Genomic DNA, 27,037 nt, shown 5'->3' on the forward strand with positions numbered 1-27,037 from the left:
AAGCCACCAGGAGCTCGCTCCTGCCAGAGCAGGTACAGCTTAGAGCCACATAATGACTGCTGTCCTTTCAATCACCTCTCTGTAATAACTGACCTCCGATGGTCAGAAGTAAAAATCTCTTCCTTCCTTTTTGTGTGCTTTTCCTGCAAGAAATATTGGAGTGTTAATTAAAAGGCAAACTATATCAATGATTTACAGTCTGTATGGTATAAACAGTTTCATAGCTTAAGGGGGCTTTGATTCCCTTCTCGCATTCACACCGTTCTGACTATACATGCTTCTGCACCAGAGGTGAAGGTACACACTGAATGACTAAAACCTTACGAAATACAAGATGAATAAATGAATAGCTACAACTAGGGATTATTAAGTCAAATATTGGTTAGAAAGATTACATCTATTTACATACTCATGTTTCCCCCAAACACATTTGAAAATATACACAATATTTGTATTTTAGCTGCTTAGGCATTATGTCTACCCCTCTGGTTTGTGTTCCTAGGCAGAAATTTAAATGCAACCACCACCAAATCTATTAGGCACCTATAATGCTGATTTGCAGAAAGGCTCTGCTCCAACCGACTTTCTTTTAACACCTTTTGCCCTGACAGTGCTATTTAGCTACAAGGGGAAGCACTTCTATAAAAAAGTCATGGGGGGAGTGGAGAGGGGGGGGGAAGTACTGCAAGGAAGGAACTCTGAATATGCTTTGATTACATCAAAGCGTATGCTGCTCAGTTGGGGAAACAGATGTCTAAGCAGGCCACTCTCAACAAACAGCCCTAAGAATGAAAGACTAGGTGGAAGGACTTGGCTTTTAAAAGCAATCTTATCACTTAAATCAACTATACAACACAAAAACACAGAGACCCAGCTTAGCAGTGTTAAAACACCTTGCAAAAAGCAAATCTGCTCCTTCGAAACGTCTTATCCGTCAGTTGTGCATTCAGACTATTGCATATTAATTCCAGTATTCCTCTTCAAAACATATCTATTTCAGCAGGTACCATTCAGTAGCTACAGTGCCAGGTTTAAACACCCCACCAGGAACTAGCTTCCATTTTGAAGATAATAACAGAGAAAGCTTTATTCCTGTGATCACACAAGTAATTTAAAGGTAAATTTAGGGCACGTCCCTAAAAAACTTACACAAAACCATTTACTCTTACATTCAACTACATGATGTTAAAACCGAGAGGTGCACTTTGACAAAGATAGTACAATTACTTTTTGGCATGAGAGCCCCTTTCTAGTGAAAGCCCCAAATCAAGTAGAACCTGTGCATTCCTTTTTGCTTTCAGGGTTCAAAAAGTAAATGGATTTTCAGAAGATGATTTCATCAAGTCTATTTATTAATGCATTTCAAGTTTCAAAAAACCTTACATATCTTTGCACAATACTTTATTTTTTGCATTTTTAGTAAAAATTTCCAAAGTGAACAAAAAAAGATACTGTATAAAACACAGTGGACATGAAATCAACAGTAGTATTCCGTTTCATTGTCTTGAACTTTCTTTCGGTTTTACCACATCTTGACTTGCAGTGGAGAGTTCAGTGCACATTTCTGTTTTCAGAAAACATTTAACTTAGACTCAAAATAAAATAAGGGCAGCATTTGTCTGCCAAAATCCTACCACAGGATAACATTACAGGCAAAAAATTTACATGTTCCAAAGTCTACCACACTCAAGAAGTTACTAAGAACTCTTGCTGAATAAAAGTCACCATTTTAGAAATGCAAACCCACTTCCAATCTTTGCACAGTCTTAAAACAAATGTATTTAAAATGACTTAAAAGCAACTACGTACACGTCTACCTAGTTAAGATCATTTAGAATTATTTATATAGTCTATTGGACTTGGGGTTTCATGTACAAAATTTGTCTAAACCATGTACAAAAAGCTGTATTTTGAAAAAGTTACCACATACTGTACAAGTTTACAAGGAAGAGATCCCATTATATTCTGTAACATTTTTGGCCTTGCTGGCTTGCGTCACATTATGAGAATGATTGTGTAAACCTTATACTCTTAAAAAACAAAACAAAAACAAAAAACAAACAAAGGAAGCCTGTCCAACCCTTAGTAAATTCTCTCCTAAGCAAAGCCAGGAAAATTATAGCCATTTGCGTCTCTAATTAGCTTGGTGCTTTTGGAAAACAAGCAATAAATATATCACACGCTTCAACATTTTGTAATGCCCCCTTTCATCTCCTGCATAGCAGTAAGCACCTTAAGACATCTTTTGTTTCCTCTTTCAAAAATGCCAATTATTTACATTCGTTATAAAAACTTTGGAATGGGACATTGTGCTGTTGAACCTCACTACTGGTATAAAATGTGGGAAAATTGGTAGTCCTAACTACAATTTTAACTCTGCCACAGTAGCTGGGCAAATCGCTCTATTTTAGTGGTTATCAATCAACAGTATCATGCTGAAGAGTTATCCAAATATCTGAGAAATTAAAAAAGAAAATAAAAAACCTACAGCTTTCCTTTATTTCCACATCCCTCAGAACACAAACTGAATTATCGTACTGTAAGAATATCCAAACAGCCCAAATAAACTGGTTGCAGATTTTAAAACAAGTTGAATAACAGGCAGAATTTTTTCTAATAAAGCATGGAAATATTTCATCTAACTATTCATTAACTGAATAATCAGACAAATTAAAAATATTTATGCTGAACTACAAGAAATCAGACACTTACAGAAAACATTTTTGAAACATTCTGGCATTTGCAAAGTTTGCAGAACACCTGTTATATCTCTGAAAGACCATTCAATCTTGTATGCTATGTCTTAGCAGCTGTTTGATAAAGATGAAACGAGTGCTTGAAAAAACTTTGATCATGATAAAAAGAGTTTGATTTGATTCAAAATTGCTGTGTAAAGCATCACAGGATCCTTGACCATTACACACCATCATCCTCTGTTATCCTGAGTATGTCAATTAAACAGTAATTTCTTCATTAATAGCGGAAAAGTTTTATAATACAAAGAAACATCCATATTGCAATTCTCTTGTTTACAATTGCACACAAGTACGGGTGTACGTTAGAAATACATGTCTGCATATAACAATGTATATACATTGACAAGTAATGTCTCCAATGCTGAGGTGGTCTAGCTTCCTAGCCTTGTCTGGCAGTTGAAAAATAGATTTTTTTTTTTTTCAAATCTTGAGTCAAAGTTTTACTACAGCCATATTTGCCTGCAAGTGAAGAAAATGCAGCAATGAAGAGCACAGAAGGGGGAAAGAATCATGATACTCTAGGATTTTGTGCCACTAAAAATTAAAAATATGCAAGAAAAACACTTTTCTTCTTTTTGAGCTGGAAGATTCACTCATTAAAAATTAACCATTTCCACTTGTTTTGAGGGCATATCATGCCTTTTTTTTTTTTCCTCTTCGATTTTTGAGAGTTAGACTGGGGACAATGACTTATTAGGTTTTCTTTGGAGTGAGTTTTCCCATTGTAGGCACTAGGAAGAACCAAGGCAAAAAGCTGCAGTCAACGTCTCATATGTCCCATCTGATAACTCTCTCGGGGCCTTTGCCGCTGTGGTGGCTGAGTGGTTTGTGGTGGTCTCCTCCTTTTTAAAGTGCCTGTTTCAAAGAAAGGTACACATTATTAAAATGAATTAAAAAAAAAAAAAAAATATATATTTCCAGAAAAGTTTCCCTGGCCACACAAATTAAGTGTAACTATTTTTCTGAAAGGCTTCAGATTTAGACCTGCAAGGTTTTAAACGGATGATTAACTGCATCACTTATTTACAGAACACATTTTATTATCTCAAAAGTAGTTCCTTAAACAGGCTGATTCTTACAATATGTAGCATGGAATAAAAGGAACTCTGACTTAGAAAAAGACTTCAAAGCTTTCTTTTGATATGCATATTATGCTATAGAAATATAAGGCAAGAATTACATTTTCATGAATTGTTTCACTGGCGTGAATCCCATTTGTGGCTTCACCATGCCAGACTAAGAACTGTAGCTTGGGACACCTGAAATTTCCCTTTAGAGCAAAATAGTTGAGCATAAAACACTTCTCTCTAAATTTCATTACCTAGTGTACTCACCTGGGAGTGGTTTATGAGGAGGCAACTTTGGATTACTGCTTGGCGTATGAACACTGCATATCTTAATGAAACCCGCCATTAACATGATCAAGGCAATTCCCATAAGCAACACTGCCCACCAATAAGCCTAAAAACATTAAGAAAAAAGAGATTTTGGGAGGGCTGGCACATAGGCACAAGAGACAGGGGTCATTGAATATGGCTTTCCTTTGCCTTTTAAAAGTCATTAAAAAGCTGTTCTGAAACATCACATAAAAGACCCTAACATTTTAAAGAAAAATATCCCCAAAAGTTGTCACACAAAAACCCCCAAATACTTCAGAATGATTCTATTATCAGAAGAGTATTTCACGAAGATACACTACAACAGAGCTATATAAGCCTAAAACAGTCAACAGCTTACACAAAATTGACTGTGAAGCTCTAGAACTCATTATTTCATTGTAGCTCTTCTCCCAGTCTATAATTAGGAAAGTGTCATCTAGTGCAATAAAAATAAATATATTGATCTCTAGCATTGCTTAACCTCCTTAGAAGAAATCAGAGCATTCAAATATGAAGAGTTTAAAGGGGAAAACTCAGTAAATTAAAAATGTGAACATTAACACCAAAACAGTGGAGTGACCAGATGTATGAACACAAAATATTTCCTTGTTTACTTGTTATTTATTTGTTGCCATTCCCTTCAATCCAACTTACTTGCTTCACACAAGGTGCTAATAGAAAAACTCGTAAAACAAGGACTGACTATAGTCTGAAGAATGCTGAAGTACTGCATATATACAGCAACACTTACCAACTGTGAATATTGAAAGAATGTAAGAAAATTTTATTAGACTGGTAAGACAAAAAAAATACCTACCACAATCCATTCCGCAATATTTTCATACAGCTCCGGATTAAAAATTGCTTTCTTTAATCTAGCTAGAGGGCCGTCAGCATCTACTAGCCGACACCTCATAAAGACATCACAGTAGCCTTTGAAATCATTACAAGGAGATCCAGGTTGCAAAGTAATAGTTTCACGACCAAAGTGTTTCTCCCACTGGTGAGAGCCTGTACTTGCACACGTAGCTGGGTCCACTGAAAAGTTAATACAAATTAGATTAATCAAACCATTATTGTATTAAAACATATGTGCACTAATACCTCGGTGCTCAATTGTTCAAAATGCTTTTGAAAAATTTCAAGTTTCTATTAATCTGTAAAAATAAGAAAATATTGTTCGTTTCCTACAAAATACAAGGCAGTCTAAGTATGAACAAAATTGCAGTATGCTCTCAAGTTAACAAAAACTAGAATTTAAACACCGTGAGAAGATTTCTCAGATACCTACTGCTCTATTTATGCCTACAATTCAGACAAATCTTACTTTTTCTCATGCAGCAGACATGACACAATTCTCTATCATCCTTGCCATCTGAACTAGCACATGTACATTCCTCCAAGTCATACTTCTCACAGATAGAGCCAGCACATTGCTGTTGGAGACAAAAGCACAAGAACACAAAAATCAATTTCACTTTTAAGCACACTGGCATTAGGAAAGATTAATTTTTAATGATGGAAAGCATAACTGTAGGTCTAAAGATACTTATCAATAAAAATAATAGCTTAAATTTATTCTAAAGTTTATAAAACACAAAACTTACTACAGTTATTTAATTGCAGTGTTTAGGATCATTTGATTTTTTTTTTAAATGTGATCTCCCCTATCTTATTTTTTAACGCTGTATCTTCTTTTAGGGCCTCAGAGTACCTCGTAAAACACTCACAGCACTCCAATTCACACTGAAACACGATTACTCCAAGCCGTAGTTAGCAAAATAAATCAAAAGCATGTTTTCAAAAATATTTTATCTCAGAAAAATAATAAAAATTAATGGCGGGAAAGATTCTGTATTTAATTCCACTGTGGGAGGACCCTTCAAATTAAAATAAAAAACACCTATGTATTTATAATCTTGTTTCAAAATCAAAACCAGCACACTATATAAAGATAATTCCTCTATCTCTAAGATGGCTCTAAATTAGCTGAAAAATTATTACAAGCAGTATCATTTGATTAAAATCCTGGACTGTGGAAAACGGGGACTTATAGCAACGCAAATTACAGCTCTTTAAGAGGATGACTTTTTTTGCTTGTTTCTGCTTCCAAGTAAACATAGATCCATTTATAAGAGACTTCTCATCAATATTTCATAGCAACTGCCATTGACTCTTGAACCCAGGAAACTAATGGCAGTTCAGAATAATTCTATACACTTGCACATCTGTGTTACATGCACATGGGCGGAGGAATGTATATTTTCATGAAACCAAATTCAACATGTACCGATAGCATATCTAATTTTCTAAGGCAACAGAGTTACTTGACTGAGACTGAAGAAAAATGTAAAGATGAAACTAGGAAATAAAACTCTTTCATATCCCTGATTTTTACAAAAAACGTTCACTGGAACTTTCTCAAATAGTAAGCTAGCTTGATATTTGTTACCTGCTCCTTAATATTTGGTGTACCTTCACAGTTATTTTGATTGAAGCCATTAAATCAAACATTTTTATCGAAGAAGAGATTAATCTTACACTCTTCTCCATTAAGTACTGAAACCATATCACTTCATAACGCAGTGCCTTGCAATAAACAACTGCAGTCGCATGTGACTGTACAAAACCGTACCCCATTTATGCAGACTTGTGTGTTCCTGTTACAATCTGTGAAGTTTGGTTTGGGCTCAGATGCTGGGCAGAGCGCACTAAAACCATTGCACATCCCTTCTCGCGCACAATCAGAGTCATTCCGACACTTATCAGTCTTCAGTTTGAAAGTGCAGTGTGCGGTACAACACGGGCCTTGGCTGGGGCTAGAAACAAACAGAAAACATGGACGGAAAGAAAAGGCATGAACAATTCCAGAAGAACTCTTCATCCTGAAACCTACTCAAACACTCAACTTATTTCTGATTTGTATTAAGTAAAGTGTGAACTGAAAAGAATTTTTTCTGTCCCTTAAGGTAACAAGAAGTTACTGTGCTGATTACAGATTTCTTAGTCATTGTAGTAACTAATTAAACTATTTGCATTATATTAGAAAAACAGTACACACACATTTTAAATTAAAATATATAGAAAACAACATCATTTCAAAGTTTGCATATATAAAACATGTAATTAGCAAGTTGGCAAAATTAATTCAGGAACAACTGATCAGTTTGATAGCATTGGTTTCAATGTAATAAATAAGTCACCAATATCTGTCACCAATTAACATCTGTAAAAATTTTTTTCTGCTTTCTGCAGCCACACCACTTAAATTGTTTAAAGAAACAAGAAGAGGGAGGGAGACAGGTCAGGTCTTATATCAGAAATCACAGTCAACATACAAACGTTGGGGGGAAGAAAAGATTTGTCAAAGAAGCCACAGAGCTTCCGTGGTTCCCCCAAAACACACGGGCTCCTTTTTGTCATAGACAAAGCACCTGAGCCCCTTATGCTAGTCCCACCGCTACATCCCATGTAACAGCAGGAAACAATCACTTCTTCCTGAAGCTATGCTTGAGTACATATGCCATTACAAGCAGCAGCAGAGTGACAGTTATAAAAAAATATTTAAGTCCTTGATTAAATCTAAGCCTCCCGAGTTCTCATCTCGTATTATTCTGTATCTCCACACTATTCACAGCATGCTCCTTGGCATTCAGTGGGCATCAGAAGACAGCACAGACCTTCTGCAGGTCAGGATCTCTCTATTTTAAAATTATCGCATGCTAAGAAAACCACCACTCTTATATCACACATGAAAAAGACTAAAAGACACATAAAGCAGCTGGAGAGATACCATAGTTTTCCTAAAATGTATTTTAACATGTTATTTATGTGATCCATTCTTACACTTGGATTTGCTTTACCTATCTTTGGAAATCTCTTTGTACAGCAAAATTTTCAAACTTAACAGAACTGGAAAAAAGGGAATCCTTAAACAAAACCAATGCAGCAATTCATATTTCAGACTATTCCAGCAGGGCATAGAAGTAGACTGCAGCCAGCTGAACACAAGAGAGCAAAGAAAGGAGGTGGTGGTAGCACCTGGTGTACTTGAAAACAGCTCCTCACCACAGGTCCAACATAAAACAAAATCTCAGTTACACAAGACTACCTAAGGCCTTTATTTTGGCAGAAACTATAAGAATTTGCAAGGGGGAAGACATTCAAAATTATTGCAACTATGAATTCACAGGAGATGGTCCTTCTATCATGGCCACACCATCAAATACGTTTTAACAGCAGATACTACTTTTACTTCCACTCGCAGGACAACAAAGATCATTTTTAGGGCAGGAAAGTTTAATTAGAACAAAATTGTGTATGCTGTATTTAAAAGTTGAGCTGGTTTAGATTTAATAGTGATTTTCTCTTCATCTTTGGCTAAGAGTCTAAGCAGATATTAGATTTATGTCTGTCTCTAGAGAGGAACAAAAGCTCCCTCCTTTTTTGTGGAAAAAAAAATGCACTTAAGTTTTCAGATGAGGTAAAAATTTAACATGTATCTCAAGTGGCAGAACTAAAAGATAGAAGTTGACTTACTTCACTGCAAGTCTTATCACCTTGAAAAGTTCCTCTTATAAATTGCTGTTTACACAACACTGCCAAGATACAAGGTGACTTAAAGACATACTTCAATTTAATTTTTTTTTTCTTTAAATGCTTGCTTTATAAATATCAACTAACTATATCCTTCAGTCATCTTCCAGCTAGTTAGGGAATGCTGTAGAAACGGCACTAGGATAGGATCCAATTTCATAATAGCCTCCGTTACCCTTTGGGCAACTAATATTTTCCTGTACCTATTGTAAAACCAGTATCCTGGTCATGTTTTTCTGAATCACACAGATTTTGCAAGATTTCTGCACAACACATTTCTGATAAAGGTAACAGAATTTCAACCCATATTTGTCTGCACTGAGTATTATGATATGTTAGTACTGATACAATCCACTGCCGTATTGTGGGTTTTTTTTGAAAGCTAGAGAGCAGTCATCTGAGGGAAAGGAAGCTACAATTAGCACCAAGAATTACATAGAATAATTGTGCTTATGAACTTCTCACTCACTTTATAAGACATTTTAAATAAAATAAATACTTTAAGGATAATCCAGATAATCCAGGTAAACAGATTCAGATTCTAAAATACCAATGATGGCTACCAATAAATCCCCAAAATTGACATGTACTGTAACAGACGTGCACAATACCTGCAGTATTTGCCTGGTCTTAACTTGCATTTTTTATCTTCCGGTTGGTTTGCATCATAACAGCATTCATCTTTACACTGGTCGCTGTATCCACAATCACACTGTTCTCCTTGTTCAACCAGTCCATTACCACAGATGGGCTGACCAGACTCTGAAAAATGCCAGTATAGTTATGTACAAAGCAGTATAACGAACACGCAAACAGACTTATAAATGTTAACATTGACTTGCAACAGTACCCAGCCAATCATGACTGAAAATGCCTGGCTGAAATGGACTTCAGACTAGGGCTCAAGTCAACTTGCATTATTTGCTTGCCACCCACCTTAGTCATTCCTACAATTCATAGAATTTTAAGCCTCAGAGTAAAAAGTTTATGCTGATAACAGTGGGAGTTTCTGGCACGGATAGCAGATCCACAGCGATAAGAAGTTTTCTGCTACGCCTCCAAGGGAGCAGCGTCCTTTCTTGCACTCCTCTGCCTTTAACAGAGTTTGAGGACCTTAAAGCAAAAGCTGGTGGTACTGGGAGAGCTACTATACTGCAAAACCCAAACCTACTTGCTGCACAATCTCACAAAATTTGTGAGAGAACACAGGCTCACAGAAAATTTGTGAGAACATCACAGGCTCCAGAATGACAAATCCTGCAAATTTTTTATTTTTTTTTTTTTAATGTTTAAAAAGAAATTCCTGTATTTTAATTTGTGCTCCTTACATCTTGTCCTTTCACTGGGCATGACTGAAAACAGTCTGGTCCTGTTTTCTTTACTCCCTCCCACCAGGCACTTATAGAGAGAGACAAGAACCCCCTCCTCCCCAGCCTTCTCTTCTCCAGCCTAAAGTCTCAGCTCTCGCAGCCTCTCCTTGTATCCTCACATGCTCTAATCCCTTAATAATCCTTGTGGCCCTTTGCTGGATTCACTCCAGTATGCCCATGTCTTCCCTGTACTGGGGAGCCCAGAACTTGACACAGTACTCCAGATCTCAAGTTCAATTATTTACTTACAGAATCTTATCAGTAAACTAAATAATAACAACAATAATAATAATAATAAAGTAAAACATAAATTGCTGAAATAAATTTCTAATTAAGCACAATAGTAATAGCTTAGCCATTCTGCTTTCAGGATGACTAAATACATACCAACAAAACAATTATTTCTCTTTTTCTCAAGAACTTGGCTGATATTTCGAATGCTACAGACAGAGAACTTGTTGTTGTTAAGTTTGTCCCCAGATGTAGCTCTTGCATACATGATATAATTGCCATTTTCTTTCTGTCCCAAGTTCTTGGACTCTCCTGGAGTGCACTCCATTCCCGAATCATGCTGCAAAACAAATATTTTAAAACTATTTCTATCAAGACAGCTTCTCTAATTTCTTGGTATCTTTTTATATATGTGCAAAAGTAACCCGATTTGGTAATCTTAACACAGTGAGAAAAAAGGTTCATAAAAGCAAAACACCATGTTATACTCTAATGTTTCTTGTAATACAAAAAGTATACAGAAAACAAAGGTTTCTTAGGGGTTTTTTTTGTTGTTTGTTTTTTTTTTTTTCCCCAGACAACAGTAGCAGGTATCTAATTTGTTAAGTTTTAGCTTATTTGCATTCTTGGTAACGTATACCCCATGTGCGTGTTCTGGAATGAATACTGACTTTGAAAAGTTGCCATTTTCTAAAAAGAGTGGTTTTACGATCACAAAAGCGTAGCATTATGTGGTATAAAAGCAGGAGTTAACCAAAAGAGCAGTCCATGCTTTTTGCGTGTTTTGAGGGAGGTGCAAAGAGATCTTCAGGACAGAGCAGAAGCCTGTTTCTGTCAGCCAGTGACTCAATCTACACAATATCCAGCATGAGGAATGAAATGCATTACAGATTGGAATACTGGTGATGAGCAGACTGACAACATACGAAGTTAAGTGTAAGAGGAACTCTAACGCTGTTGTGATGCATCCAACTTTCCAGAAACACAACCTATGTCTCCAAAAGTAGTGGGTAAATATTAAAATTTTCAACATAGGTGTGAGAACTATATAATTTATTATAGTTTAGAACCAAACACGTACTTTCACATATTTCCCTGGATCAAATGCAACTTAGAGTAAAATTAAAAGAACAATCTTCCAGGCTGATCCACGAGATGTTTCACTCAGTGTGATTGTTTTTTCAGTTTCATTGCTCGTGTTTTCAGTTATACTTGGCAGGCTTGTTCCCACTCAGAGCAGTGGCAGTAGGGATTTTCTCAAGGCACGTGAAGAAAGCATTCACATGCGAATATCTGGTTTGGAAGAACTACTCATTCCCATCATATCTTGATTTCATTTTACTTCCATGAGTAGAAAGCCTATACTTAAGTTTAAAAATAAAAATCCCAAACCAGAAAACTTTGTTCTCATCTCCAACAAAACCAAAAGCCTCATGCTTTCAGCTTGCCACAAACAAATCATGTTCCTAAATGACTGGGAGACAATTTTGCTCTAAAATATTGTTCTTGGTATCTTAAATCCCATCCACAATTTTCTTAAGTAAACTTGCAAGTATAAATAATTGAACCTAAAGAAGAGCCAGTTCTATCTTTACTTGTTGAATAAAGTGTCATCAAAATCAATTTTGCATTGATTTTTCCTCCTCTCTAGGTTAAACTAAAATACATTTAAGATGCGTGACCCTAGTCTTCAATAAAAACCCGTAAGTTTTTAGGGAATAATAATATAGTCCCTTTATAAGAAACTGAACTAGTAGAAGTGAACAATTCACAAAATCCATTGTTGCACCAGTGCTGTAAAATAATTGTAAAAGCGACTTAGTTCGGCAACCTGCTTTTTGTTTGTATACAATGTACATGCACACATGCAGTCACGATCGTATTTTCCTTGTTTGTAAGAAGTAAAAACTCCCTTCACAAATCATGCACTCCAAAATGGCTGATAGTGAGTTAACAGATCAATAGTCATACTCACAGGTGAACCAAAGTTGTGCCCAACCTCATGAGCAAAAGTAATGTGAGAAACCTTGGGAGGAACATGAGAGCCATAGTTCTGAACAGTGATGATTCCAGTGTTCAAAGACTTCTTCTTACCATCAGAGTACAATTTGCTCTTTTCACATATCCCACCAGAACTCCCTGTGTTTAAACAAAAGGACAAGAGTTAGCCACTTAGGAAAAGTACTCTTACTTTTCTAGTGACATTTAGAACAAGAAACAGCTTGCCTCCTCAGTGGATGCTTACGGACTAAGAGTTCCTCTGTGTAATCAATATTAACCCAACTTTGAAAGTAGATTAGAATTATCTACACTAATGCTCTCAGCACTGAATGGATACATCCCCACAAGAAGTTTGCTGGTTTAGAACAGCTGTTAAGTACGAGCTATTTTGGGCTTTCACTGCAGGGACAAGCCCTGATTCCACCCTACCTGGAGTACAGGACTAGCAGGGTGCAGTACAGGTAGCCTCAATCTACAGCCCATCTGGATTTCACTAAGTGAAAAAAAACCACAGTAAAATCACAGGATACCCTCTCTCATAGCAAGGGCATTTATACAAAATGCCTAAGATTAGCTATATATCCTTGTCAGCAAAAGTGACTCATTTTTCCACTCTACAAACTAAAGCTGAAAATGCTTCTGATGTCTGGGTTAATCAGACCCGTATTTAGAAGGTCAACAATCAAGTGCATCACACTTACTGTTTGGAAAAGTCTCAAATTGTGACTGAATTTGTACTGAGGCATTATCAATGTTCCAACATTTGGCTATTCTATTGCTAATATAAACGGTATCTATAAAAATACTCTAAAGAAGTTTTCTTGCTTTCTGAAGCAAAGTTTCAGTTTAGTTTTAGAAGCAGTGTCTATGGAATGCACATTCCAGGTCATCCTGTGCTTGCTCAGTCCATACACTAGACTAGTCTTCACAGACCTCTCTGCTTATTTACAGGGGCCACCTGTGTCTTATTTTGGTTAGTCCACACAGTTCCCTCCAACATACTTACTACACTGGTGGGTCTGTTGATCTGTTACCCCTCTGAATACTACTACTTATTTGAGCATTTTAATCTAAAATCAAAGCCTGACAGACTGTCCTTCTATGGCAGTTTTCCACACATCTCCAGTACTCTATAACCAACATGTGCCTTAGAGGAAAGTACGGCAGTAAACAAAGTGAGGTTATAATCCATAGCTACATCTCAGGAACAGTTTAATCTTTCTTCCACAATAACTTGAATTCTGTTAAAGCTCTTCATAATGTTCTTGTAAAAGTATCCAGTCTCTTGCAAAGTCTCATAGAACCCTTTTGTTCTTTGGCCCAATTCCTTATTGTATAGAAATCACTTGAGGGAAGAAACAAGGGAAGACTGTTCCTCCTGAATTTCTGATTTTGATTTCTGTGAAAGTCTCCACAATTTGCGCTGAGCTATAATTAAAGCATTTGTATTTAACTCAAATGTAAAGATTAACAACCTCCAAATAAATTATTTTATAAAACTAATACACCCAGGACAAACATCTCAAGATGCTACACACACAAAGACCACTGTTTGATTTTTTTACATCAAGTGACAGACTTCAGACCCAAAATATACACCTAGATTGAAACTAATGAAAAGCAGTTCAAGAAGAGTCACACACTAATTATCCTGGTATCTCCTGGAACAAGATCCCACTGATTACACTTTACTTTAAGTTAAAAATTTGCTTTCAGTACTACCTAGAAAACTTAAGGATTCTGCAGTCTAGTTCTACTAGAAAATTTAAACTGCATAGCTGTAAGTTCTGTTTATATATATCATAAACACTTTCTTCTGTCACTTTACTGGTCACTCATACCTGCCATGAATAAAAAGCCATCCAAGTAATACCACCCTTATCTGACAAAAGAAATACATAGTTTTATTGTTCACATCTTGCTCATCAGAAAGACAGCAAGAGTAACTGAAGTGACAAATGATATGCTGTTTATATATAAAAAAAATAACGCAAAATGAAACCATACCTAACCAAAATTGTGAAAAGTTGGTTATGAGATTTTTGTCTGTTTGCTGTCAATTTAAATGACATAGTTTCTACCTTTCTTCTTTGTACGCACCAACAATACTTGATCTCATAGCACTGAGGGTTTGGATATAATTACCTGAAGGGGCTCCAACCCAAGCCAGACCAAGGACTCCATCATCAAAATCACGGTCTGTAAACACATAGGCCAAGCAATAATCATCGTGATTCTGTTCTGAGTTCAGTTCCAGAAATTTTTCCACACCAATGTTAGGAAATCTGAAGGGATTGGAAGAGTCCTTCTCATCTACAGTTGTGTTAATCTAAAAGTAAATGGAAACAAACTGTAAGACATTATTTGCTTTCACTTGACTTGTACATATTAGCTAAGAGGCTTACTGTTGGCAATACCTTGTTATGTTAAAGATGTTGCTAAATATTTATAGGCCTTGACAAATTACCACCCCAATATTTGGAAAACCAAGTTCTACAATAAGTAAATAATTGCATTTGTGTAGTAAAACCCCACTTTCTTATTTCTCTCTTTTTCCTTTCCATCAGTACCATAAAGTTTATATTTATTTCCTTAAATCAGTGCTTTTAGAAGGAACTTTCAAGCCAGATAGCAATTAATCTATTTTAGTATTAAAGTTCTTGGAAAGTAATACAGTCTCTTCACCACACAGTAAACACTGCGGAAACATAAGAAGTTGTTTCCTATAAAAATTGACTACAGCTTATTAACAGACATAGCAGGCTTTTGACAATAAACACTGAAACCAAACCAAATAAATGGATTAGGGAACTATTTACTGCAGGGGCACTTGTGTTACAAAATCACTAACAATAAATGGTTACAAGCAAACAGCAACTGGACCTTTGAAAAATACAGCCTCCAAGCAATATCAGCGAAACTAAAAAGTATTTCCCATACAACTTACTCTTATTCGTTTCACCATGAAGCTGATGTTACGGATTCCTGAGAAATCTGTTGACTGGTAAATTGTGTCAATCGCTTTAACATGGCTGGATATCTGTCAAAAACAAAGTATCTACAGTTCAAAGATCTATGTACTATGCTATAGCTAACTCTAAACAGCAACAACTGCAAGGCCTACTTTTACATATAGGATACTGTGCCATATGAACTCTAACAGGCCTTTTTAATCAAATGCCAACGGCAAATAATGGAAATAAATTACTACATAACCTACTATCTGCATTGCCACCATGCCAGATAACAGCAAAGTATTTTGCTGATTGCCTATTTCTCTTTTTAACCATAATTCTAGCAACTATTCAGATAACTGTTTGTGATACTCATTGGGTTCGTTGCTACAATAATATAGCATGGACTTAAAATGGCATTCAAAGCACTGTGTTTCTTTTTTTGACAAAAAAAACACAGGTTAGAGCATTATTATTTCATTTCTGGTAAAACACAAATGTGAAAAAATTGATCCATTACCTTTTCCAAGAGCACACAGAAACCGTAACTCATTGAAAACCAATTTTGAAGGTGATTTCAGAGCTTTGGAAAATATTGCTCAAATTGAATTGTGTATGCACAGTGCGATGAATAAACAGTAAAAGTTAGATTTGCAAGTGGCAGCTGTCCTGGAAACTTCAAACTTCAAGAGAAGTATGTTAACATCCTAGTTGTATTTTTAGCAAATTATCAGCAAAAAAACCCCAAAACTTTCTGGTTAATAGTGTATTGACAAATGAAAAACATCTGCCTTCAGTTGCCACTGCTTTTTTAACCTTCCACTCCCTCAGACACAACAGGGACAGATCTCAGTGTCATTAGCTCACAGTGCTTTCAACCAAGATTTTGAATGGAAGGCTCTGCAAGTGCGAACACAGAGGCTCGGCGGGCTGGTAAACAGAAGAGAACTCTTCAGGAAGGATTACTTTTCTGAGTAACAATTGACAAAAGTCAGACCACAAGTCTTGTTCATAGGTACTAAACAAGCCACAGCTGCAATTATTAACTACAGGAGCCACAAGTGCCCAGGACTTTTGTCACCAATGCATAGCATCTTTTTAGGGAAATAAAAAAAGCCGTTTTCATAATGTCAAGATCACTGAAACAATGAAGCAAGACATTCTAAAGTAAACAAGCATTAATATACACAATTAAATTACAGGAAATTTATCAGAAATACACAAGTAAGGTAAAAGCAGACTGTTTAAAATGAAGGGATTGGAAATACCTGTGCAATTACAGCTTCCCTTGTTCCGTAATGCTTGTAGAACAGATGATCGGTCTGAATATACAGCTGACACGTATTTTTTTCAGCCTGAGTGGCACGCTTTTTTCTTAAAAGCTGTGGACCATTGTTCTTCGGCTCTTCAAAAGGCTTCTACATATACATGGGAAATAAATATATTAATTTTGTAGATCTACATGCTGCACTAGATTACCTAAAAAAGCAATGGATTTTTCTAAACATACTCCACTAATACAAACACATTTTCCTTCTTTTTCTTTAACCCACAAAGTTTAATGAATCTTGAATTAAACTAAGTATGTTATAGCCAGTTTTCAAGTATGCCATCTATTTTTAATGATATCTCAGTCAAAACTTCCTGTGCATTTCATTTCATATTACAAAAGGCAGTCAGTGTGAAATACATTTTTTTCATTGATGTGATCTTTGGAATTTTTCTTTTCATAGTCCTTTTCTACGATGAACAAACAGTTTGTAGAGTAGAAACAAACAGCACTGTGGGACTTATACTCCTTCCCTAACACAGGTTACTTCACATTGCAATGACCTTAGTCAGCTACCTGGACAAACAGAAATACTTACACACTTCTGCATGGAACAAAAGGTACACTAAACATGAAGTAACATAATGCTCATTAGTCAGAGCAGTATCTGCTAACACATTTGCCTTACTGTATTCACTGGTAGAACGCCCACTCTCTCCACAAAGTTTTACAAGTAAATTTTTGGGAAAGCATGTTATTATTACCAACACTGAATTGTGTATTACTGCTGATAATTTCTGGAGTCACAATGTAAATAAACTTTAAGTTACTGTTGTTATTTAACAAGCCACATTGTGTAGTTCTGTTGACATATACTTAACTGACACCACAAAATGATGCCAAAACTTGAAACAGCTCAGAGTATAGCTAACACTAAAAGAAATTTGATAATTTGGAAAGTGTTGGGAAAAAAAAATAATCCAATTTCATGCCAAGTGGTGCAAACTTGAAGGCAAAAACCTGCAGGACTCTAAAGAGGTAGGCAAGCCCCTTCCACCAGCACCTCCTACTACAGGCAACCTGTAGCACGCAGTAACACCTTCAGCCCTCAATATTGCTAGTAAGACCCTCCCACTCATATCACTTAATTTACCACTTAAAGCTCTCAGATATTACAAGTGTTACATTAACATAACTTGAAAATCTAAAAGTATTACTTCTTTAAGGACCAATATATTACTTAGAGATCAAGGGATCTTGAAACTCTTCCATCTCAACTGCAATAAAGTATATTCCTCATCTCAAGCTTGATTTCCACATCCATCTAAAAGTCCAATTGTTGAAAAATTTGAGATCATGTAGGATTCATTAAGACTATGAGCTAGCACATCTATGCTGTAGAAGCAATGAGAAAAAGAATTCAGAAAAACGATGTTAATAAGAAACCTCTAGCAATACTTTAAAGTACCTCTCAATGTTGAGGGATGACAACTGACCAAAAGTAAGAGACAACATACGAGAAACAGGAAGTTATTACACTAATTTCTAATCAACATAACCCATTAGTGTGTTTTGTACCTCTGTTGTTGGTTCGTCTATACCAGTCATCTGGTACTTCTGCATTCTTTCAAATACTGAATGATCTGCACAACCTCCTTGTGGTCCGTATTTATGTGGATATCCTAAAAAGAGGAATGCTAGGTTGAGTTTTCAAATTCCAAGTACAAGTGCAAAACATGGCTGTATCACTGCAACTCACTGACTTGGTGTCCAATATTGCTCATGTGGTTTGAGGGAAGCATCCTAAGAGTCAAGCTTTATGCAGCTGTCTTTATGTAAACAAACATTTCTACTAAGGCACATTCTTAGTTTTACAAACAGAACAAAACTGACAATTGCTTCTTAACATCATTTTCTTATAGCAAAAGAAAACATGAGCAACATCTAACATAAGAATGAGAAGTATTATTTACACATCTGTGCCAATTAGCTTGAACTAACAGCAGCCTTAAAAAAAAGAACTCACAATGTAAAATTATTAGAGATCAAATATACTAAACATTTTTTATTTTATTAGTAAACTAAAACTAAGAAGCCTTTCTAACATTCTTATAGGATGCTATTACTTTATTCATTTATCACAGAATTTTTGAAAATTTATATATTATGCAACTTAACTACTAATACTTAAGAACTGAAACTTGAATGATCCTTGGTTTTATCTCTACAATTCTAGAATTATGAGTTTGCTACCAATTTTATTGACAAGATGAAATGTATGATTTCCATTCTGGAACATAAACAACACAATTAAGGATGAGATCAGTGTGCATACGTATACATGCATGTGTAGATTTAAAACTTACAGAATTACAGATTACAAAGTCTACAGGTATATTTAACACTCACAGGCAAAGTAAAAGACTGAAAAACATTTTTATCACCTCCTTACTGTAGCTGACTTAAAATTTTAACAACAACAGACGCACATGGTTCTGTTTTGGCCATGAGTACCTATTTATAAGCAACCTGTACTTGCAGAAGCTTCCCCTGGAGATGAGAAGCACTGCACGGAAGAGGGTCTTGCCACTTCAGTTTCTCTGCAAACTGGATCCCGTTATAAATTGGTGCCCAAGTAAGAGAGAATGGAGTACAGAATATGGGAGCTACATCTGTAAATACTGAAGGAACCAGCTTCTGTAGGGCAAACCAGTTTTACCATCATCTCAACAGGGTGCAGGTTTTGTCAGAAATGTGTAAACTTTAGCAAGGCTTATTGGTTTTGGGGAGTTATTGGTGGGTTGGGTGTTTTTATTTTTGTTTGTTTGGTGGGGTTTTTGTTGTTGTTGTTTGTTTTGTTTTTTTAAAGAAAGCATGAAGGTCCAGAATCACAGAGTACATGGAACAGACACATAGGAGCAGATTTATGAAGTCTAAGAACCAGCACCAAGAACCTGATGTCCACATTACACACATTTCAGGGGACTTTACCCTGGACTAGCTCTAGTCTGGCTCTGTGGAGTGAAAGCCTGTTAGCAGCCGGAGCATAGTAGGTGCACTCTGGTACATCTTCACCTGACAGTTGCCTTCAATTATCTTTGATACCTGTTTCCTGCAGTCATACTGTATGATACTGCTAAACTATTTCAATATACAAGCCCAACTTGCTTCAGGTTTTCTCCCTATATCATTAAGCTCTAAACTTTGCATTTCAATCATGAAAAGCTGGGGGACAATTAAATAGCAGACAGGAATTAAAAAAAAAAAAAATAATCAGATCCTTGGCACACACAGCTAAGGTTGAGTTCTGAAAAAATGAAATCATTTAACATGACTTCATTCCTCCAAAATACCCAAAGACTGGATTCAGTGGACTCACCAATAAGCTTAAGAGAACTGATCAAGAAATAAAAGCAGTCTTCCAACCTTCATTCCTCTCACACATATTTACAAGTATTAAAAGAAGTCACGTCTAAACCTGTGGGTTTGTTTTTTTTTTTTAAACAAATGGCAAACGAAGCCAATTTAAACATAGTTAATAATTTTTTTCAAATTGGGTCCTTTGCCAGGTTCAAAATATTTTACTGCAATTGTAAACTTTGCTTAGTGTGAGAGAACCAGATTTAATAAACACGTTTCTTAGCAAAGAAAGTTTCAGTCAAAGAGTAACTGAAAGATTATAGTTGGGTGTAAAGAGTTATTCATTATCTCACTAGCTAATTAATTTCATCTACTATAAAGGTATCCAAGTACAGTATTGTATTTAAAACTTATTTCCAGTCTGGATTTTAGAACAGCTGCTCCAACATATATCAAAATAACTTTCTTTGGTCAACTTTATGCCCACTGTTTTGACCAGTGTTTGCCAATGAGATTTATTAGCAAAATCCTGATACTGTGTGGGAGGTAATTTGTTAGGATTCCAATAAGGTTGTTTCTTTAAACTGAAATAAATAAATAAATAAAAACAAACAAAAAAACCCCACACACCTTTTGAGAAGTAACTACAAGGAATGTGCACTACCTTAGGTTTTTGAAAAATAAAAAAAAATTAAAAAAAATCCTAGACTTCTGAAGGAACTGGTATTTTCCTTTCATTATCTCAGGGTAACGTTCATGAACCTTCTAAGTTTATTTAATGACCTCCTGCATATTAGTTTCCCACATTTCCATTTCTAACACCACACAAATACCATTTTTGAACTGCTGTCTCATCACATTCCTCCCAGTATGGTTAGCCCTAGCACAGTGCCAGAAGAATGAAGAGAGAGAATGAGAGAACAAAATGCTCTTACTCTAAGCACCTCACCCAAGTAGATTAGCAATGCAGTGGAACACTGGCTTTGCTACAGCCAATATTAAACAAAAAGCACCACTCGCTGTTGAGGTCATCTGTACTTTTGGGGATTCTGCTTACTATCACTAGATTGGAGTTAAGAGCAAAGGATCATATCATATCATATAGATATGATCCTTCCCTTCACCATCTCCACCACCTTTTTTTCCCTCCCACCATAGTATTAAATAAATTCTACTGTATTTAATCTAACTAAAATTCTCATTACCCACTACCCGATTTCACACCACCAACCACTTATCTCTGTGACAACAGCTCATGACAGAAGGTCGGGAAGAATGGGTAATACTATTTCCCCATAAGCACACTTCACCTACATGCAACTATCCTAACTTTAGAGCAATGCCTGCAGCTGGTAACTGCAGGAATCCACAGAAATTAACTGGAAACATGACTGCACAGCATATTTCGCACCAGCACAAAATGCCATTTTCTGCTATCTCCACACTTCTATTCATACTCTGTGGCATTATGACGATTGACAGAACAGTACTAGAAATAAATGCTCTCAGTGCATTACACAAAATAAGCAGTCTTTCCTCTGTATCTTGTTTCCTGAAGAGGTTAGGAAATCCCTTAGTACATTTTTTTATACTGACTGCCTGGAATTCAAACAAATATTTTACTTCAAAAGTAATAATCTAGTAAGAAACACTTTAAAGGCATGACAGTTGAAATTATGAAGAATTCAAACAGTCTGAGACAGCAACTGCCAAGGTTTTGCATGTGCTGGAAAAGACAAATCCCCATGGACAGATTTGCATGCACCCTGCTAAACACCAGAGGCAGGCGATACAGGACAGCTCACTTTGGAACCCTGTCCAGCTTACAGGGAAAGTTGCATACAAAGCTTTCTTTTGCTAAATGCTGCATTACCCCCAAACTGTGAGGGCACTGCTCCTCTTCATCTTCTGAGGCTTCCAATTCCCACCATCCCCTGCAGCAGCTCCATTTCTGAAGCCAAACGGGAGCAACATGGGGCCAGATGACTTGCCCAGTTTTGACCCACATCAAAGTCTGGTCCATGCCCCTGTGATGCCTTTAAGTGCTCTGAGAGGTACAGCCTTCTGCCAGCTCTTGGGGAGCAAGAGCTTCGTAGCCTGTCCCTACCACAACCCTGAGAACTGAGCAATAGAAAACATTTCATTTACCATGAAATGATTGTTTACAGTGAATACAGGGTTGAGGAAAAACTAGAAGCCTACTTTCCATCAGCTCTATAGAAGAAGAGTTTAATTACAGGATCAATTCTCTAACTAGAGAAAATCCTCAGGCAAAACAAGTACTTTATTTTTCTTTTCCCATATTGTCCAGTTTCCCATTTTCCACTTTCAATTCTTGTACATCCTGACAGAACGTTAACAGTAAGCAATAATAATGTAATAATATTAAAGCTAAACAAACAACAAAAAACTTGTCATTTCATACTTTCTGACAACAATATCTTATTCTAACTAGATGGTAGATCATTATTAATGATATATACAACTACAGATGCTCAAAATAAGAATTTTTATCCTTTTAAAAAAGGCATTACCTACCACACAGAGATTCCTTATCAAATGAATTTTTTTCTTCTGCCCGTCAGTAAATAGTATCTTAGGTTAACTACTTAACAGATATTGGATTTAGGCATCTGGGGCAAGGATATGGTATCAAACTTCCATCAAAAATGATGAAATGCAGTTCTTCAACAGCCATAGAGATTTGCTCAATACTAGCAAAAGCAATAGTGTCAGAACAAAATTCAAATTTAAGCAGATACAAAAAAAATCCTTATTATAGATTTCATTCTAAGCAGTCTGTCACACTGGGCTCCCATGACAACCGCCAAGTAGACCTTCATTATTAAATCAATCACCACAGTATGAAAAAAAAGAAACCAAGTTCTCACTAATAATACATAGTTTGCAATGGTCAGTTCATTCAGCAGACAGGGCTCTGCAAAATTACAAAATACTTTACTTTTTCTCAGTTGTATAGTTCTTCCAAGACCATAAAGACAATTAAATGACCACACTCATTTTCCTGAAGATCTGAATGGGATTTTCCTGTCTATTGTTGATCTGAGGAAACACCAATTTTGTATTTTACAGTATGAACTCAGGAATACATTTGAAGCATACATGATTTAAATAGATGTAGCTCCAATGAAATCCTAATCCCTAAAGAACAGTTTCCAAAATGAAAATAGCAATTTGCATCTTTCTAGCACTAAATTATAAAACAGTTTGATGAAGAGTAGTTTAGAAACTGAAATCATTCAACTAGTGTTTCGAGTCATGAATAGAGGGCTGCCTTCCACTGGTCACCACATCCACTGTAACAGACAAAAGCTGCCTTATAAAGTTGACAATATAATCCCCATTTACAAGAAAACTTTTGTTTAACTACTGAATAAGAACTCATTGAGATGCTAATCATATGTTGCATTGTGATTTCTGAAAAGCACTAAAGACCATATTGTTTCAAAAAGCTGAAACATGGGTGACCAAAAAATACCCCAAATTAAACCAATGACGACGACTTCTCCCAGTCTCTCCTAAGTTAGTAATACAAGCATTTGTCCTGTATAAGATACTAGTGGTTTGACTCTATTCCACAAGAGTTAGATTTACATTAGAGCAATAACAACAGACTTGCATGCTTGTTTTTATTTTTAAAGCTACTGTAAAGCTTAGCTTGTTTTAGTTGTTGGGGTTTTTTCAGAGCTGTAGTTCAAACCAAAAACAGCTCTCATGAAAGGCAAAAAAATATTTAGCCTCAAAAGCATGATTCAGCAAGTGACAGAAGCAGTTGTGTACTTCAGATATTTCAGACCACAGAAATCCTGGAGGCACAGAGGATACCAATGACAAGAGTTGAACGCCACAATCAGAATGCACGCACATCAGACTGCACTGACAGCAGCGAAGAGGAGCGGCACATTTCCAGCGTGCTGCTCAGACATAGCTCCAGGATGGGCTGTTTTCAACCATGCTGAGCAGGCAGCAACGTTCACTCACTTGGCGATTTGGAAGCTGTATTGTACTGCTGCTTTAATGTGGCTCTCTGGAGTAGATTTAAACAATCCCCTCTGATAATCTGATTTTGTTTCTAACTGATGGTACTGATGCACTAGGTTCAAGAGGAAAAACAGTGTAAGCCAACATACCATCACCTGAATAATTAAAAAAAAAAATCATACCCTGCTCCCATTCACTTTAATAAGATATTATGAACCAATGTCATCATTAGCTTTTTCTAGCTCTCAAGTGATCTGTTTATTCCTCCAACAGAGATCATTTCTACAAAACACCAGTACTAACTTTCATAAAATCAAACTATCTGCTTCTTTAAGGTACAGTCCTATTTCTGTCATTAGTTGATAACAGTGAAGAGTATTTTTAGTCACCCACTATTTACAGCATATGGAACTGGGACATGAGACAATCTTCTTGCTTGTCTCACCCCTTGGAAACCAAGCAAATCACTTTACTGCCTTATGTCCCTTTACTTCCCTCCTCCTCCCCCTTTTCTACAACAGGCTTAATAAAACCCTTTGTAAAGCAGACAGTGACTTCTATACAGAATGTGCTATGGAAGTGGTAGTCCATTCCCACCATTAAGCAGTGAATTGAACTGCGTGGTGAGACTTGTAAAACATACCAAAGAATGTAGAAGTATGTGCAAATTATTCACAAAAATGTGGTTATAAAAAGACGTATCTTATGGTTTCACACCAGGCTTTCATAATTTTTTTTTTAGTACTTTTCCCCACTATTCTTCTGTTCCAGCAGCAAACCCTGCAATGCTCCAAGAGCGGCTAGCAAGGCAAACTGCCTTCTCAGGCTTTCACCTGCAATGCTCTGCTGAGCTGAAGATTAAATGCATGCTCCAGCTTCTCTTTCAGAATCAAAAGTAGTATATGGAACACTATCCTATAAAGTTACTTTATTCTCAAATATGGGTCTTGTACGCACCAGGAAGATATACAGTCAGAAAACAAGTGTAACTCACAACGTACATAAAATTCAATAATTGCATTCATTCAGAGGCTCTTTAAAATTATGCAACTTCTATTTGATTTTGGGTCAGTAATCGTATTTACAGAATGGGGTAACAGGAAAGACAAACATATCTGGTAGCTCACAGCAATTTTAAAATACTTAAAGACAGCACACATACTGCCACTGAATGCAAAATACAGCAGTATTTCAGAAGCTTTATTCAATTAGAAAAAAATGCCAAAATTTGCTGAGTTTTTAGCAGAGAAAGATCATTTCACTGCGTTCACACAAGAGAAGCAACCGGAGAGAGCGTTTTCCACTGGCTTACAGCACAGAGAAAATGACAATACATAAAGCCAAATCACAACCAGAGAATTTTCTCATCTATCTTCCTATTTTTGACATTTCTTTTCACAATACAGTATGACACACTTTGAAAATGATCTATACATGTATCATCATGAGAGTGGCTCAAGTCATTTCTAGTGATCTATCCAAAACTATTCATCCAATTCGAAATGAGATTTCAAACTCAAGTCTTATAGGATTTGCACAATGGCCTGACAGGACAAGTTTTTAAATGAAGTTATAGTTTAAATTGATTTTTAAGCAAGACTGAAGTCCTACATAAAGTTAGCTTGCAACACACAACTTGTTAGCTTCAATAAGCAAAAGGTAATCTTAAAGTGACTCTCTGCCAACATCTCCTTGAAAGGATTGAAACTTGGAATTATAACTTTATTGCAGGATTTTTGAGGTTCAGCATAAAGTTACTTAAGCATCAAATAAAACTAATTTTTATTATAGCTGAAAAATGATCATACATAAAAAAGCACATAGAATGCAGGAAAACTCTGATGCATCAGTTCTGAAGATGTGAAAGTATTCCGTGGTACTTTCTCATCCCTCTGGGCATTTACTAAACTAAAGCCAGACTTCTGGGGCTATACTCTTCAAATTCAAGAAGTATTCTCTGTACACTTCCATCAGCTACTGCGTAAAATGGGACATACTGGCTGCCACCACAGCTTCTAAAGAGCTCTCTGAAGGATCTGTGACCTATGCATACAGGGGAAGCTTTTATTTCCCACAAGTACCACCTTCACTAGATGTAGGTGAATGCTTAGTGATGTGAACTTTAATTATCCTTTATTTTCCAGATGATAGGGAAGAACAATTAGCATAGAGCATTTTAAGAACGCATTTTTCAAAAGAAACATGTGTCCATTGAGTAGAAGATACACTGCTTATACACTTAAGCCTGACTGCTAATGCTTTCTTAAAATGGCAGTATAAGGAAGACCCACTTTGGTTTGCCATAAGTCTCTTTCACACCATAACTGCATATGAATCAGTTCAGGACAGTGTGATTCACATTGTCATACGCAAGCCAAAGTCTCATTTGATGCTTACAAATAGCTTACAGTTTTTGACATTTATTAAAAAAAATTATTTCATCTGTAGCACAAAATAGAAGTACTCACTGATATCATCTTCATGATACATGACAGAGTGGAAGGGTAGAGTTTTGTCCTTAATATATCTCTCTGCTGGCTCAATGTAAAAGGTCCCACTGTGAGTTTGGATGAATCCTTCAAATCTTCCATCAATAACAGACCCATGGCTAAGACTTCCCTGCTCACCTGTTAAGGGAATAAGTGCATTAGGTTTTTTTATACCTTCCTAAAAGCTTTTGGTCCTGTGCAAACTTCAAGCGTACACACTACCCAAGATGTTAAGCAGACAATGCTAAAGCATGATACATGCATAATTATCCTGATCATGCACCAGTACCGAACTGCTAAAAACTGTATGAATTATCCAGCAATAAGATTCTGGATAACAGCAGTAAGCCACTCTTGCAGAAAGTTTGTGTCTGAATTTTTAAGACTAAGAATATTCAACAGTAAGACATACAGTTATCCCAAAATCGTAGTTACTAAGTACAATAGCTTCCTAATTAGGTACATAAATGGCATGTTTAAAAAGCACATAATGAATAATTTAACTCCATATTTTAGAGTGTCACACATACAGCATGTAATCGTATATCCAAGTCCTGTCTTTATACATCTGTTCATGCAGTTATAAAAGAAATATTAAAAAAAAAAATCAAAGTATATACTGAACTTTT

The 27,037-nt window shown here is 36.1% G+C and overlaps 1 protein-coding gene across 1 annotated transcript in view; it reads right to left on the minus strand.

The window, feature by feature from the left end:
* Positions 1 to 1,334: 1,334 nt before the first annotated feature.
* Positions 1,335 to 27,037, minus strand: part of ADAM10 (ADAM metallopeptidase domain 10) — a 53,553-nt gene continuing 27,850 nt past the window's right edge. The window contains exons 4-16 of the mRNA XM_009885776.1: positions 26,388 to 26,546; positions 18,136 to 18,239; positions 16,556 to 16,705; positions 15,281 to 15,373; positions 14,479 to 14,662; positions 12,308 to 12,471; positions 10,489 to 10,672; positions 9,343 to 9,493; positions 6,771 to 6,954; positions 5,463 to 5,571; positions 4,953 to 5,173; positions 4,091 to 4,217; positions 1,335 to 3,611 (exon numbers count right to left, since the gene is read on the minus strand). Of these exons, the coding sequence (XP_009884078.1) occupies positions 3,517 to 3,611; positions 4,091 to 4,217; positions 4,953 to 5,173; positions 5,463 to 5,571; positions 6,771 to 6,954; positions 9,343 to 9,493; positions 10,489 to 10,672; positions 12,308 to 12,471; positions 14,479 to 14,662; positions 15,281 to 15,373; positions 16,556 to 16,705; positions 18,136 to 18,239; positions 26,388 to 26,546 (1,925 nt within the window). The 3' untranslated portion in view covers positions 1,335 to 3,516. The remainder of the gene's footprint in view (positions 3,612 to 4,090; positions 4,218 to 4,952; positions 5,174 to 5,462; positions 5,572 to 6,770; positions 6,955 to 9,342; positions 9,494 to 10,488; positions 10,673 to 12,307; positions 12,472 to 14,478; positions 14,663 to 15,280; positions 15,374 to 16,555; positions 16,706 to 18,135; positions 18,240 to 26,387; positions 26,547 to 27,037) is intronic.

The sequence above is a fragment of the Charadrius vociferus genome, unplaced genomic scaffold (genome assembly GCF_000708025.1).
Source record: "Charadrius vociferus isolate BGI_N301 unplaced genomic scaffold, ASM70802v2 scaffold325, whole genome shotgun sequence".
NCBI lineage: Eukaryota > Metazoa > Chordata > Aves > Charadriiformes > Charadriidae > Charadrius > Charadrius vociferus.